Raw genomic sequence first — 16474 nt, forward strand, 5'->3', positions numbered from 1 at the left:
CTTTAATGTCTCGGAGCAGGCGACTGTCAGCTGAAAACCATTCTATCTCACTAGTAAAACATGTCACAGATCTTTGTGATTTTCCTCTCAGCCTAGGAAAAGGTGGGCAATTTTCAAATGTGCTAAAGATTTAATACTCCTTTCCAACTCCCAGAACCTTTGCAGCATTCTTATCGCAGCCCCCTAATTCTTTTCCTTCCAGCTAGAGATTTATGGCCCAATTAAACTTTATCTTAGATTACATTCCGTCAGTAGCACAAACAAATCTCAGTCTCTTTTTCCTTCTGTTGTTTTTAAACGGAGGTGAGGGGAATTACTCTGTCTTTCCAACACAGTCATACTTGAGCTTCCCTACTCCCTCTTTTCTTCATTTCAAATCACACATAGTTTCCATTTTTGCTTGTTAATATCAATATTATTCCAACGTCCCTTCCTCACTTGTAAATATCTTTTTATCTTCTGTTCTGGAGAGGGTTGCTGAATCATAAATACATAAAAGAAACTTAGAATAAACAAACCGTGGGCTTCCCTCTCCCCAGTGGACTCTCACACTGAAGAAAATCTTATCTCAATCCAAACCTTTGATCCATGTAGCTGATATGTTCCACAGTATGTTGTTGCAACCCTTTCCCATCACACACTGGTACCTTAAAGTCAATTAAAAATCAAATTAAACGGAGAACCGCTGCTTCTTAATGGTGGCATCGGAGGGTTTTCGCCAGGCGAAGTGCTTTTGCACTCAGCGCCTTCCTGCCTCCCACATTCCATGCCAGAGTGAGAGCCAGGTACCGAGACGAACTGCGAGTGAAGCCCATTCCCCCCATCCCTGGGGGGAATTTGCAAGGATGATTTACCCTCTGTCATCCTTGTTTTTCGTTCCCCGATGGTCCTCCACTATCATGGGAGCTGCCTCCATTAAGGCAGGCGGGACTGGAAGCCTGGGAAAGGATGGGTTTTGACCAGGGGTTGTATCCCATACCTTCCAACATTCCTCAGATGAAAGTAGGGACATTTCTCACGCCCTGCCCAAATGGACCCTCCTCAACCCCCCCCATGCCCGCCCCGAGTACTTGCTATCAGAAGAAGGGCGAGTACCCCCAGCACTACACAAACAGGGCCCAGCACCCACCCACACCACTCCATCCAGAGAAAAACCCTTAATCCCAATTTTATTTTTATTTTATTTTATTCTTTAGGAGATTTACCAAAAGAAAAACACACACCAATAAATAAATTTTAGAAAGTGGCAGGATTAGACACGGATACACAAAGCTTTTTTAAAAAACAAAACAAAACCAAGACTCCTTCCGTTCCGTTCTGCTCCACTCCCTCTTTCTTCCCACCCAGCCTAAAGCGGCTCTGCCCTCTGCCTGCCCCTTAGAGCCAGCGCATCATGTGGGGCTGGGCCTTGGTGGTGGCAGCCTCTCCTCCTCCTTGCCCGCTCTCCAGTAGCCACTACGCACTGCCCAAGGGAGGAGCACAGCAGTGGTGGCCATGGAGAGGCCATGGAGAGGCAACCAGAGGCTGCCTTGCACCTGCTGCCACCTGGGACAAACACCAGCTCCTCTTCCTCCCCAAACCTGGTGGTGGCAGCACTGGCGGGAGAAATAGGGGCATTCTGGGATCAAATCAGAAGCCAGGATGGTTTTTGTAATAGGGACACTTGGAGGCTATGGGTCCTTAGATAGGGTTGTGTGTCAGACCCCCCTAAAGATGTTCCATTTTTCTGATATTTGTAATAAAATTCCCACGAGTGTCTATCACAAAAGCTATTTCATTCCTCCTTTCTGCTTGATCAAACTGGGCCAGAGGTTGGATGTCCACTTCCTTGTTCAAAAGTTTCATCTTGGCAGGTTACCAAATTACCTGGTTCTCTGCCAGAGATGGCAATTGAATTCTTATCTCTCTTCTGTGGACATGGATCACAACTGCAAGACCGAGATAAGATAACGATGGCAGGCACCAGCCATTACCTTTGTGGTTTAACTTTGGAATCTTCGTACTCTTGCGGCAAAGTCTTTTAAAATATTGCCCTGAAGGTATTTGGAGGAGTCCAACACGACAGATTAACATAAAGTTGCCACCTGGCTTCGGATTTTTGTCCGAAGGATCTTAGAGAAGCCTTCAAGGCCTGCAGGGACTTCATTTGCTTACTTCACAAGATTTATATATTGCCTGATTGAAATAGTAAAACCTCAGAGCAGTTTACAAGACTTGATTGCCACTCTCTATCTGGTTAAGGTGACTAGAGTGAAGCTGTGATGAGAAATTGAGGTAGCAAGGAAATTGAACTGATGAGTTGATTATATGCTCCAAAAGAAATATATTTTATCACCACAGGAGCTGGAGCCCCAGACAGAATCTGCCAGGCCCTTTCTAAGATTTTCTGGGCAGACACGAAAGCCGGCCGCCACACTCGATGCTGAATTTGTGACCCAAGAGGCAAAATCCTCCTCCCTCTTTGGCTCCCACAAGTCCAACTCTCCACTTCCCAGTTTCTTTTCTCCACCCAGCTCCGAAATAAGTACTAAGGTTCCAAACTTTTGCTTTCTGCTGCCTGGGCTGAATCTCCTTGAATTAATCGCCTCCTGTAGAGCTGGGAACGAAATCCCCACTGACAGTGAAATGAACCACTTGTCAGAGGCATGAGACAAAACCCAGCCTGTGATTGGCATTTCTAGAAATCCCTGAGCCACCCGAGGCCTGACAGTGTGCCCTCTTAACTTCGCAGCTAGAAATGACATTTCAGCCAAAAAAGCGTGGGGGGGAGCATCCACCCCACTTTCAAAATCTTCCGGGCATCAGATTCAGGGCACAGATATTTCTAGAAATGCATTTCTTTTGGACTGAGAGACCTGGGTTGTTGTTGTTGTTGTTGTTGTTGTTGTTGTTGTCTTGCTCTTTTTGCAATTTTTTTGCAAAATCTAAAAAAAAAAGTTTCTGAGCTATTTTTAAGGAAAATTGCAGAAATCTACACTTCCGACACAGGCAAATCTCAGCTATGTCTAGGAATTTTGGACATACGGCAACCCTTACAAAGGGACTTTTGCCCAAGGGGTCTCTACAACCAGCCATTTCCCTCTTTTTGTGGGTTTCATAGGAGGAGCCACCAGAGTCCTCTGCCCTCCCCAGAGCTAATTTCCTAGAAAAAAGAGGTGCCTGAACTCACCATGAACACCTCTCTTGTTCTGTTAGAATGGCAATGGTGCCAACCTGAGAGGTGCTGGAACTGAGTTCCTATGAGTTCCAGCTGGAGAAATAAAGCCCTACCCTTACCTGAGGCACCATGAGGTCTTGTGTAATGGAATTTTAAGGTCACATATATATATATAATAATATGGAACAACTGACTGGTTCAAAATTGGGAAAGGAGTACGACAAGGCTGTATTTTGTCTCCCTGCTTATTTAATTTATATGCAGAATACATCATGCGAAAGGCTGGGCTGGATGAATCCCAAGCTGGAATTAAGATTGCCGGAAGAAATATCAACAACCTCAGATATGCAGATGACACAACCTTGATGGCAGAAAGTGAGGAGGAATTAAAGAACCTTTTAATGAGGGTGAAAGAGGAGAGCGCAAAATATGGTCTGAAGCTCAACATCAAAAAAACGAAGATCATGACCACTGGTCCCATCACCTCCTGGCAAATAGAAGGGGAAGAAATGGAGGCAGTGACAGATTTTACTTTCTTGGGCTCCATGATCACTGCAGATGGTGACAGCAGCCACGAAATTAAAAGACGCCTGCTTCTTGGGAGAAGGGCAATGACAGGCCTAGACAGCATCTTGAGAAGTAGAGACGTCACCTTGCCAACAAAGGTCCGTATAGTTAAAGCCATGGTTTTCCCAGTAGTGATGTATGGAAGTGAGAGCTGGACCATAAAGAAGGCTGATTGCCAAAGAATTGATGCTTTTGAATTATGGTGCTAGAGAAGACTCTTGAGAGTCCCATGGACTGCAAGAAGATCAAACACATCCATTCTGAAGGAAATCAGCCCTGAGTGCTCACTGGAAGGACAGATCGTGAAGCTGAGGCTCCAGTACTTTGGCCACCTCATGAGAAGAGAAGACTCCCTGGAGAAGACACTGATGCTGGGAAAGATGGAGGGCAGAAGAAGGGGGCGACAGAGGACGAGATGGTTGGATAGTGTTTTCGAGGTTACCAGCATGAGTTTGACCAAACTGCGGGAAGTAGTGGAGGACAGAGGTGCCTGGCGTGCTCTGGTCCATCGGGTCACGAAGAGTCGGACACGACTAAACGACTAAACAACAACATATATATAATAAATGTTCATAAATGTACCAATGTCTGGAGCAGCACAGGAAGACCTTCCTGAAACCATTTTGACTCCCTGAAACCATTTTGACTCCCAAACTGACCAAATGTTTTCTCTGCAAGGAGGGAGGGGGTGAGGGAACTTTCCCATTGTCTCAGGAAGTGGGTAATCACCAGGCAATCAGATAAGGCAGTATCAGAAAACCTGCCAGACAGGAATAACAACAACACTCAAATTTCTGCTGTAGACCACCTTTTCCGTGATGTAGGTATGATGTTTGTGGGGGGTGGTCTTGGGTTATACCCCTTCTGTGATGTATGTATGATGTATGGAGGGGTGGTCTTGAGCTCCAGGGCAGGGAATTTAAAATGTCTATATAAGGACAGGCACACCTGGGTTCGGGGTCCTCCTCCTTTCCTGCGTGTGAGGGGAGCACCCTGTTGCAACAGATCAATAAAGATCAGGCTTACTAGCTGCTTTACTTCTCAATACTCTCTGGTTGGCCTCTGTTATTTTTCTCCTATCAATAGGGAACCCACTTAAGGACTCTATACGGGCTCTTGGATACCCCATAAGGGGAAAAGGGCAGATTTTGTTTACAACACTTGCAACCTGGCTGGGAATCCTGGGGGCAGTGCTTGTGGCACTCCACTGCCCCTGGCCAACCCTCCTGCCCGGGTCTGTCCCTCCACCCACTCTGGGAACCTCCACCCCTCTTTCCCCACCAACTGGCCATTAATGCAATGCTGGCAGCTGAAGTTAACTTGGGCTGTGCCACCAAAGATGCCCTCTTGGAAATATGAAAAAATGAAAAGCATCAAGTGGAGGGGTTGAAATGTCCCCCTAAAGGGTAAGGGGAGCGTGTGAGAGGTTCTGGGATGGCAGCTGATCCGCTTCCTGCCTGACCCCTAGAAGGAAGTTGATGGACCTTGTGAAGCAATCCTTGCTGGCTTGTCCTGGCATCAGTTGGACAGAGGAGCCATCATTGCTTCTTTATACACAAGAACCAAAGAAAGCTCCTCGCAACTGAACACTGTGTGGAAAGCATCCTGCGCATCCTTCATCAGCCCACGGTTTGGCAGTCCACCGTGCCCTGAGTCAAAATAAGCAGTTGCTTCATGGCTGCCATCATAAAACAGGATGCCAGTTGCCTCATCAACATCTTCAGAAGTTTCTTTCTTCCTCTCCCTCTGCCCGCTTCTCCCAACCCCCTCACTCCTCTTGTTTGGCACCCAGGGAGCTTTTTAATCAGCCCCTCATCTTTCTGAGATGGACTCAGCCTCAAGGAGCTTACCTGGAAGGCCTCTGCTTTGAATGCTGCGCTCAGCACACTCGAGTCACAAAGAACAGGGAGACAAAGGCAGCTGAACACGTCCAGGTTTTTTGTTGTTGTTGATGCAAGTGGCAGCCTGATAAATGGATGATGTAGTAAAGCTGGGGGGGGGGGGGCAGGACACCCAATATAAAATGGTACCCAACTGTGGATGTCCTGAAATGCATTGTGTAAACAAGTTTTTTAAAATTATTATTGAAACGTGTGTGTGTGTGTGTGTGTGTGTGTGTGTGGTGGTCTTGCTGGGCGCCATCACCACACCCCCCCTACTTCTGTGGGGGAGGTGCTCCTTGGTGGAGCCCTGGTGGGGTGGAGTGTGATACACACTTCTTTTTTAAACAACAACAACCCCACAATGATAACCAATTGTTGTGTGCAAATCTGGCATATTGAAAAAATTGTATCTCAAAAATTAAAAACTTGGCCACAGACCCAGGTAAGCACATACCTGCCAAAATTGGGGGGAGGGGGCGTTCTAACTGAGGGGAGGGGTCCCCAACTCACAGTGCAAAGGCACCCCATCCTAGTAATGGCTGCTACTGCGGACCTGGAACACTGAGACCGCTCAAGGAAAAATGCTCATTTGATAAGAGCTCAGTTGAAAGTGCTGAATTCCTCTGGCAAACAGAATCACGTCTCCCCAACTGAGCCCCCGAAAGGTGATGTCAGAGTGACCTCTGGCGGATCTGCAGAGAATTGTGTTTTCCAGAAGAAAACGGGAAAACAGGTCTAGAGAAGAAAACAAAGAGCTGCAATACAAATAATGCACAAACTCACCCCCACTCCTGCAAAAGAAATCTGTTTGCCAGAACGCTAAACGCAAATACATAGCTGGGCACAATCCTAAATAATATTCAGAGTAGGCCCATTGCAGCGAATGGGCTAAGTTATGCGACCCCTGAGCCAAGGAAATAAGTAATTATACAACCTTTAGAAGACATCTGGAGGTTGCTCTGACAGGGACGTTTTTCAACGTTTAATGTTTTATTGGAGGCAGTGAGAGATTTTACTTTCTTGGGCTCCATGATCACTGCAGATTGTGACAGCAGTCACGAAATTAAAAGACGCCTGCTCCTTGGGAGAAAGGCGATGGCAAACCTAGACAGCATCTTAAAAAGCAGAGACATCACCTTGCCAACAAAGGTCCGTATAGTTAAAGCCATGGTTTTCCCAGTAGTGATGTATGGAAGTGAGAGCTGGACCATAAAGAAGGCTGATCGCCGAAGAATTGATGCTTTTGAATTATGGTGCTGGAGGAGACTCTTGAGAGTCCTATGGACTGCAAGAAGATCAAACCTATCCATTCTGAAGGAAATCAGCCCCGAGTGCTCACTGGAAGGACAGATCCTGAAGCTGAGGCTCCAAGACTTCCTCATGAGAAGAGAAGACTCCCTGGAAAAGACCCTGATGTTGGGAAAGATGGAGGGCACAAGGAGAAGGGGGTGACAGAGGATGAGATGGTTGGACAGTGTTCTCGAAGCTACAAACATGAGTCTGACCAAATTGCAGGAGGCAGTGGAAGACAGAAGTGCGTGGCATGCTCTGGTCCATGGGGTCACGAAGAGTCGGACATGACTAAACGACTAAACAACAGCAGCAACAACAATGTTTTATTATGTTTTTATATTTGTCAGAAGCTGCCCAGAGTGGCTGGGGCAACCCAGTCAGATGGTTGGGATATTATTATTATTATTAACATTCATCAACATCCTCGTCATGGAATAGTAAAGGTAAAGGGACCCCTGACCATTAAGTCCAGCCATAGATGACTTTGGGGTTGCGGGGCTCATCTCGCTTTATTGGCCGAGGGAGCCGGCGTACAGCTTCCGGGTCATGTGGCCAGCATGACTAAGCTGCTTCTGGCGAACCAGAGCAGTGCAGGGAAACACCATTTTCCTTCCTGCCAGAGCGGTACCTATTTATCTACTTGCACTTTGACATGCTTTCGAACTGCTAGGTTGGCAGGAGCAGGGACCGAGCAACGGGAGCTCACCCCGTCATGGGGATTCAAACCGCCGACCTTCTGATCAGCAAGCTCAAGGCTCAGTGGTTTAGACCACAGCTGCCCCTATTTGCATTGGAAAAATGTTGGAGGGCATGTTAAAGAGGACACTGATGCCAATGGTCTACTTTGAATATGACACAGGGCCCCTCCAGGCATCTCTTCTTATGGTGCATTCATGACAATTTGTGTTCAGGAGGGTATTGGGGAGGACTCACTGCCAATACTGTTTGAGCCTGAAAAAGGTTCTGGAAGGACAGACGGATCCCTTTCCAGCTGGTCCATGCCTGGTAGCTTCCTGGCAGGAAAGGAGGGAGGGAGAGGGAGGGAGACTCTGGCAGGGTCAAGGCTGGGCTCCTATTCTGAGGCTCTTCACTGCAAAATGGCACATGCCGTTTCTCTGTGCTTCACATTGCAAGGCACAGGCTGGCCGTGATGATGAGGAGAGATGAACCCACCCCCACCCCTTGCCTTGTCACCATTTGTGAAATTCTATCTATTATCACAAACAACAATGAGGGTTTATGCCCTGGAGGGTTTCCAGGGCGAGAGTTGGGGAGCAGGCCTCCCATTTATGTTTCCAAAACAGGGTAAAATGTTGATACAAAAGGGGGGATGTTTCATCAATACTCCATCACATTCCGCAGAAGATGACACAATAAATCCTTTGCCCTTGACACGTCTTCCCTGAAGGAATCTGAGCTGTTTTGTTTTTCAGTGGTGTTGACATCTGTCAACAAGGTTGTTAACCACTAATTAGCCGTCTGCAGCCCAAGAAGCTACCCCCCCCCCCCCGCCCAACTTGTGGGCGAGGCAAAAGTGAGCCAGCAAGGGAACCTTTAGTAGAGATCCTCAAGGTTTGACAAAGAGCGCTGGGCAAAGTCATACCCCCTCAGCCCTCCACAAATTGCCCAGTGTTCAAATATGGAGCTCATCACAAAACTGACCTCCTTTTCAGATGCTTGGAAAGTAGACTAGGCTGCTTCATTTGAAAACATTCCAGGATACCAGAGGGAAGAAGGGAGCTTCCTTTCCTCTGTCAAAATCCCACTGACACACAAATGTAGCAGGAACAGCCAAAGCAGGCGAGGGGGAACATAACAAACATGCGCAAGAGGCCCAACAGCTGATTTTAAGAGGTTTATGGAAGGTTTAAACAGGCAATAAAGCAAAGTCACATGAAATAAATAAATAGCTCAGTTCTATCTGTCCTGACACAGCTACTTCACAAAGAGACTTCTGATCTCCTCGTGAATTGTATGTTCAGAAAGACATTGAGGGGAGACAGGGAGTTGGCAACATGTCAGCTGTTAAGGGCCCCTGAACCTGTCAACCTCTGATTGACAGGTGGATCTGTCTAGCCAGTAGAATGAAGGCCAAGGAAGGTGCTGTCAGTGGTCCATTAAGGCAAACGTGTGCTGCCCCACCAGCCTTAGCCTGCCCTCAGTTAGCCCCCAGCTGTGTGCCTTCTTGCTTGGGCCTAGTCCAGGGGATGGTCCTGGTTGCCAGCTTCCTCCTCCTCCTCCCTGTAAAACTCAGAGGATGAGGGCAAAATGAGAGCCAGTTGGCTCTGTCCGCCATTGGCTCTGCCTCCATCAACTGTTGGTCTCCCTACCTTCTGCCCACCAGTCACTGCTGGGTGCTGTCGGCCCCTGGGGAAGTGGAAACTGAGGCTGTTGAAGTATTCCTGCCTGCTGGATTTCCTCCCCTCCTGAAGGGCAAAGTTCCCACAGACTGACTACTGGAAACTTGGTGGGACTCCATGGCCTGTCTCCTCTGGGAAGCTGAGGGACTTGGAGGTGTTTAACTGCAGGTGTCTCAGGCTGGAAGGTAGCTGAGAACGAGAGGTGGCCCAGGATACAATATACTGTGAGACATTTGAGCAGCCCTTCAAATATTGCTGGTGGCCAGCATGGCCAATGGTCAGGGAGGGTGGTGGTGGTGGGCCCCATGGTATCTAGAGGGAACCCAGTTGGGAGGGGAACATGTGGCAGGGGCAGAAGGGCACCAGCTGGGTGAGAAGAATCTGACTTCCCCCTGTGATCTAATAGATGATAGGTCTGGTCATTGGCCGGGGGTTTGCCACCATTCCAACTAAAGGTAAAAGGTAAAGGTACCCCTGCCTGTACGGGCCAGTCTTGACAGACTCTGGGGTTGTGCGCCCATCTCACTCAAGAGGCCAGGGGCCAGCGCTGTCCGGAGACACTTCCGGGTCACGTGGCCAGCGTGACAAAGCCGCATCTGGCGAGCCAGCGCAGCACACGGAACGCCGTTTACCTTCCCGCTGGTAAGCGGTCCCTATTTATCTACTTGCACCCAGGGGTGCTTTCGAACTGCTAGGTTGGCAGGCGCTGGGACCAAGCAGCGGGAGCGCACCCCGCCGCAGGGATTCGAACCGCCGACCTTTCGATCGGCAAGCCCTAGGCGCTGAGGCTTTTACCCACAGCGCCACCCACGTCCCTACCATTCCAACTAAACTTCACCTTTTCCAGAATCTGCTTCACCCTAGTTTGGAGCTGAACTGGCTGAAAAAAGGAAGGCACCTCCATGCTGCTTCATTTGTCAGAATTAAATGCACCAGTCCTGAAGCCCTGTCTTTCATCTTAGGAAAGAGAGAGTGTGCCCAGTCATCTTGTGGTAGTGGGGCCCAAGATGCACCCACCTTCCTGGCAGTGCCAAGTCTCCCCCAAAGCAGGCTCAGCTATTCCACTGCAGCTGCAGGGAGAAGCTCAGGGCTGGGAGAGGCAAGGTGGGGAGGAGAAGGCTGGGTGAGCCAAGCCCAGTTCCGGCCAGCTGGGACTGCTGGCCCAGAAGGTGCCCAACCCTCAGCCAAGGTCAGTCTCTGCCAGAGCAGGCAAGGGGGGGAGGGAGCGTCTTCTGGGCTCAGCCAGCAGCAGCAGGTGGAGTCCCAGGGAGAGCTCCTCCTCCTGTGAACTGAGAAGAGCTCTAAGAACAGCAGGCTCCCTACAGAAAGGCTGGACCCATTTCCCAGTACCTGACTGAGGAGAGGGAAGAGACTGGAGAGGAGCACACGTCCCCAGCCCCGTGAAGAGCCTCGATGCTGGTGAGTTGGGGTTGCAGAACCCAGTCCTGGAAAGAGCCAGGATCCCCCCTCTCCCTCTGTGTCCCCCTGCCCCACAAAGCCTCCCTGACTCTGGGTCAGCATCAGCCCAGGGGAGTCAACAGAAAGGGGGTCCCATCTGGGTACTGAGGGACTCACAGCCTACCGGATGCCAACAGCCATGAGCTCTCCTCTCTTTCGCTCCCAGGGGCTGGCAAGGAGGCTGTGCTAGTGTTGGGGCAGGGGGACCCCAGTGTGGCTTCAGTGGAGGGATTTGTACCGACCCCTGACCCCTGGGCCCTCCCCTCCCTGGATCTTTGGGGTGGGCAGGCTCTGGATTTCCTTGGATTTGCCTTTCCTTGGAAATTTAGTGCCAGAAACCTGACACACACACCCATCTCAGTTTCTGGCACTATTCTAATATTCATCTAATGTTTATTGGATGGATTTCCCCCCTAAATAGATTTTTGAATTCTGAATTTATTGTTATTCACGTTTTATACTGTATTTTATGCTGTTTTTTGGTGTATCAATTAAGTGTTTTAAATTTGTTGTTAGCCGCCCTGAGCCCGGTCTTCTGAACCGGGAAGGGTGGGGTATAAATAAAATTATAATTATTATTATTATTATTATTATTATTATTATTATTATTATTATTATTCACCTGATTGCAGAGGAGGTTGTGTAGCTGCATCCTTTGTTTCGGGAGGGGTCTGCAGATGCTCTATCTGTCAGTACCCACCTGGGAATAAGTAAAAAAGGCCTGGGTCTCTAATTCCATGCTGGTGTCATGGAGGGGCTGTGTTGGCAAGAGGTGGCAGGCATGCATTTTCATTTTGGGATTCCCTTCTAAAAAAAGGAGAGGTTCTGAGGCTTGGACCTGCCTGCAAGCCCCATCCATCCCTCAGTCCCAGACAGAAAAAAGCACTCTGTATGTGTAAAGAGGCACTCTGTTCTCTGGGATTACTGTTAAACCTCTGGCTTTCAAACTGTTCCTTGGGGGTGGGGAGGCAGGGAGGTTGTGGGCTTGTAGGGTGTGGTTCAAATGACATTCCAGCCCTTTCCCCCTCTTTCCTCCCTGCAGGCAGCAGCCCTGCATCAAGATGCCTTGCAAAGCCCATTAGTCATCCTTGCTGAGTGTTTACCCTAAACAGTGGCTGCCTAACAGGAAGAAAGAAGAGAGGGGGGTGAGAGAGAATGCAGCTCAGTCCCAAATGGAGAAGAATAAGGAGCAGGCAGAAAACCTGGGCCATGAGAATTGCCAGGTCAAAACAGTTGAGTTCTGATGATCTGGGGATTCAATTTCCCCTCCCTGCTGTTGGACAGAGCCACAAGGTTGTGTGTGTGTGTGTGTGTGTGCGCGCGCGCATTTCAGAAGTGTGGCCCAGGCTTTGCTTCCTGCTCTCCCTTCCTGATGGACCATAAATGCTGCTCTTGTGTACTGTTTCAACATGACCGGATGCTTCTGAGGAGCAGGAACCAAAACATGGCCTGTAAGATCTGCTTGGCAGGGTTGAGTGGAAAGACAGTTCAAGGTCACAGGAAAGCTCCTGCTGGTACCACTGCTTGACAACTGGGAGCATTTGGGGTCTTCTCACTTGGTTGACTTGCTTCAGACCCCTTTGCTTTGATTATAGCCCATTTTGTCCATTTGGGGTGCAGATATTGCACTCCAGCTCTCCTCAGCAACCAGCATGGCCGGTGGTCAGGGAAGGTTTCCAACAACCTCTGATCAGTCCCAGGATCCCTAAACTTGTGTACTGTTGAAGCCCGTGGAAATTCGAGGTCCCATCTGATAGTATTTGAGAACCTATTATTTTTCCTTTATGGCCTTTTACTTTAAAAGTTCAACAATTATGAATCACCATGGGGGAAGCGCTGTTAAACAGCTGGACCCCTTTGAATCATTTGCAGGAATTCATCAAGTTCAACCTGAGGCATAGCTCAGTTGGTAGAGGATGAGACTCTTAATCTCAGGGTCTGGGGTTTGGTCCCCATGTTGGGTGAAAGATTCCTGCATTGCACGGGGTTGGACTAGATGATCCCTGTGATCCCTTCAAACTCTACGATTCTATGATCTTTCACCTTTTTCTAAAGCATTGTGTGTGCAAAGAGATCTTGTAACAATTGCAAAACTTTGCATGTAGCCACATGTGGGCTGTATGTATCAGCCGCAGTTGAATTATATGGCGAGAGAGAGCCTGGTGTGTGGGTGTGGGTGTGTGGGTGTGAGAGAGAGAAAGAGAGAGGCTTTGGTAGTGCCTTCCTGCAGCCTTGTAGAAGATGTGTTCAGAGACGCTTCTTCTCTTTTCACTGCCCTGTTCCCCAGTTTAGAAGCAACATAAACTATTTTAATTAATATTGTGTCACCAAAAGGGCTTGAGATGGCCAATTGAATTCTACCAAGATATAGTATTTTGATGAAAACATATCTTTATTGATTGTTGAAGATGAAAATCATTCTTAAAATGCAATCCAGAGAAAAATCATATCCCCCCGAGAAAAGTCCTGAGTGGCAGGCCAAGATTAACATCATAAAATTGAATTTGTGCTTCAAACCTTTGATGTAATCAGCAGCTGGAGGATGGTCTTGCCCTCGCGGTGCTCCTTCTGATGGTGGGGAATTATGGAGGGGAATGAAATAAGTGTTTCTGGTGCCACTCATCGTAGAAATACAAACAAGATATTACTGGCGGACCCTGGCTGGTTGAAATAGCCTATATTGATCCCTGGATCCAGCTCACTGTGAGAGAGTGGGGGGGGGGGAGGCGGCACCCATGGATGGCTTGGAGGTGGGGGAGGGAGATGGCTGTCACTCAGCAGGGACTCCTCTGGCCAATCAAAAGGCAGCCATTGCAGGGCCCCAGGAGTCCAGCAGGTTGGAGCTTCAGGCAGAATCCGGGGAGGTCAAGAGCTCTTGCACATGAAACAGAGACGGATGTAGGGTAACACAACTGCTGTGGTCGCCCCGAGTGCCGTGCTGCAGAGGTGCCAAAACAATGCTATAGAACAGAGTGCACAGGGCGCTTTGTCACACGGGATACCACTGAAATCCGAGAGCCCCAAGTCCACCACTGCACAAAAGGAAGCGGAAGGGCCAAGAGGATGTGGCAAGGGCTCTTTATGCTCAGCCACTGAGCAAGAGGTGGGGCAAGATCTGGGTCAACTGACTCATCACTGCACCATTGCTCCACATGGTTATGCCCCCTACCATAACCTGAAAAGAGCCCACAAGAACTCTGTGCCATTCCTAGCCCTCTGGTCATCCTGTGGGTTTAGCTTCCTCCTCCCAGGCCATTCTTCTGGCCCACCTCCCCAGAAATCACAGCATTTCCATCATGGCAACAACTAGATGGTGGCGCGTGTAGACGCTGTGTCCCCAATAATAAGATCATTAAATCTGCAGATGATACAATGGTGGTTGGTGTAATCATGGCTGGAGGGGCGGAGTCGGCCTATAGGAAGGAAGTCAAGCAGCTGGGGGAGTGGTGCAGGAAAAACAACTTACTCCTTAACTTAAAGAAAACAAAAGAGATTACTGTGGACTTTAGGAAATGTGAATTGAATATTCAGCCACTTATTATTGAGGGGAAGTGTGTGGAACAGGTCTCAGTGTTTTGATTTCTGGGAATGGAGTTGAGAGATGACCTAACCTGGGGAGAAAACAGCAAAGACCTGATGAAGAGAGCACAGCAGAGGTTATATTTCCTGAGAATCCTCTGGAAAAATAATCTCTCAAAGGACCTGTTGATGACATTTTACCATTGTACTGTTGAGAGTGTATTAACTTATGGTCTGTGTTGTGGTTTGGGAGCTGCACAGTCAGGGAAAAACAATGCTGTCCAAGGTTGTAAAGACTGCAGAGAGAATAATTGGGTGCACTCTTCCCACCTTGGATCAAATCTATGCTTCCAGGTGCCATAAGAAAGCTGCAGAGATAGCGCAGGATAGTGCGCACCCCGGAAATGATCTCTTTCAGCTTCTGCCTTCTGGAAGAAGGTACAGGGTTATAAAGACTAGGACTAGCCTCCTGAGAATAAAGATTTGTATTGTATTGTATTGTGTTGTGTTGTGTTGTGTCGTGTCGTATTGTGTGACTTCTGACTTCTTCTGCCTCTGTAAATGAAAGCTGGTGTGTTCCATCTTAAAGTCCCCCAACTGCTCACTTCTGAAGACACACACTTCTTTGATATGCCCCTCCCATCTGCCAGGAGTTGACTGAACAACTTCCCTTTAAGTTATCACCAACCCAGCCTCATCTCCTGGCTCCACAGGTCTTAAGAGCATCTTCCTGGCTAAAAGCAAACCATCCCACTTTGGAGTATGTGAGCACCGTGGGACTCTCCACCATAGCCTGCAGCTAGATAGCTTTTTATATCCCTTTTGTCTCTTAGATCCTATTCTTAATTCTAAAAAAATGTTTCTTTCATCTGGTATTGAAGTGAGTTTCTGATGGGCTCCTTCACCAACTAAGGTAGGGCAAGTCCATGAAAAGTGAGCTGTGCGGTGACCTGCAGAGCAGGAAGGGAGCTGTCCTCCTCCAGAAAGTTAGTTGTACCTTCCAAGTCAAGAGTGAGAGGACTAAGGGAGGCAGCGGCAGCAGAAGCATTGCCTTGTTTTTTGTGTGCGATTGGTAAGCACCTTGGCAAGAAGATGGATGCCAAATACATTCAGCAAATAAGAGAGGTCTCTGGAATAACCACCTTTTCCTCCTCAGGTGCCAAACCACCCAAAACAATGGGGCCAGGTGGAGGGGAGAGAGTTCCACAGAGGTGGTGCAATGAGGGAGAAAGCTAAATAATCATAATCTCTCTCTATTCAACTGACTGCTGAATGCCCTTTCCTTTTGTTTTTAGGTTAGCTCACCATGAAGACCTCAGTTCAGCTTGTGACGTTGTGGGGGAACCGAGCCCCAGCTCACAGCATCACAGCCATCTTGATCACAGAAGACCAGAGAACCATTGTTACGGGGAGTCAAGAAGGACAAATCTGCCTCTGGGACCTGTCATCATCAGACCTGAAGGTTTGTGGTATTGCAGAGGAGTCAGTCATCTTGCTGCCCCATCCTATCATGTCTTCCTTTCCTCTTTCCTTCCCATGAGGCCTCTTATAGCTACCATGCCCAAGACATGACACATCCATGGTCAGAAATCCCTGTGGAAGAAACCCTTCTCAAATCATATTTCCCATGGTATATAAAACTATTAGCAGTACTATTTTTGAACAGCCGCTTTAGAACACGGGCTTGTTGTGAGATACCAGAGGTTGTATGAATCTCCTTCCCCAGAAGGGCTCATAGTAACCCCAGAAGCACCAGTCCCCTTCTCCTCCTCTCAGCAGCAGGACATCTGCTCTGTGTGGCTGAGGAAAAGCCACTTCCGCCCTTTGGAGGTGGACTTGTAGGCTTCACGGCCCCACCACGCGTGCGGTAGCTAGAACCCAGCCCCCATGCGATTGGGGGGATTCCCGGCCGCGTCACCTCCTAGCCAGCCAATCGGCTGGCTCTGGGGGTGTGGCCTGCCCGATTTAAACCAGGACGCAGCTGGGGATCTCCCTCTTTGCCGCCTGCCACCTGTTCCTACTTTTCCCACCCTCCCTCCCTATAAGGTTTTCATTCCTTGACCTTGCTATGGACCTTGGTTGGTCGCTGTTGAGGGGCCTGGTAGGAATTTTTCCACTTAGCAAATTGGCACCAGCCACTTGGTTTTCGCCTACCTTGTAGCAAATTGTCACAACTTTCTTGGTATTGGCGGTTAGGCATTGGTATTGCTCTGTAGATGGAAGAGGGGAGGTAGCGC

General features: G+C 48.6%; 1 protein-coding gene across 3 annotated transcripts in view; it reads left to right on the plus strand.

The window, feature by feature from the left end:
- The first annotated feature begins 10506 nt into the window (after window positions 1-10506).
- Window positions 10507-16474, plus strand: part of WDR72 (WD repeat domain 72) — a 79738-nt gene continuing 73770 nt past the window's right edge. Inside the window, exons 1-2 of one of the 3 annotated variants that reach the window (XM_077918700.1) lie at window positions 10507-10679; window positions 15533-15699. In XM_077918700.1, coding sequence (XP_077774826.1) covers window positions 15544-15699 — 156 coding nt within the window. In that variant the 5' untranslated portion in view covers window positions 10507-10679; window positions 15533-15543. Of the gene's footprint in view, window positions 10680-11817; window positions 11951-15532; window positions 15700-16474 lie in introns of those variants that run through there. The other 2 variants (XM_077918702.1, XM_077918703.1) reach the window with 2 other exon arrangements.

Source organism: Podarcis muralis, chromosome 14 (assembly GCF_964188315.1).
Source record: "Podarcis muralis chromosome 14, rPodMur119.hap1.1, whole genome shotgun sequence".
NCBI classification, from domain to species: domain Eukaryota; kingdom Metazoa; phylum Chordata; class Lepidosauria; order Squamata; family Lacertidae; genus Podarcis; species Podarcis muralis.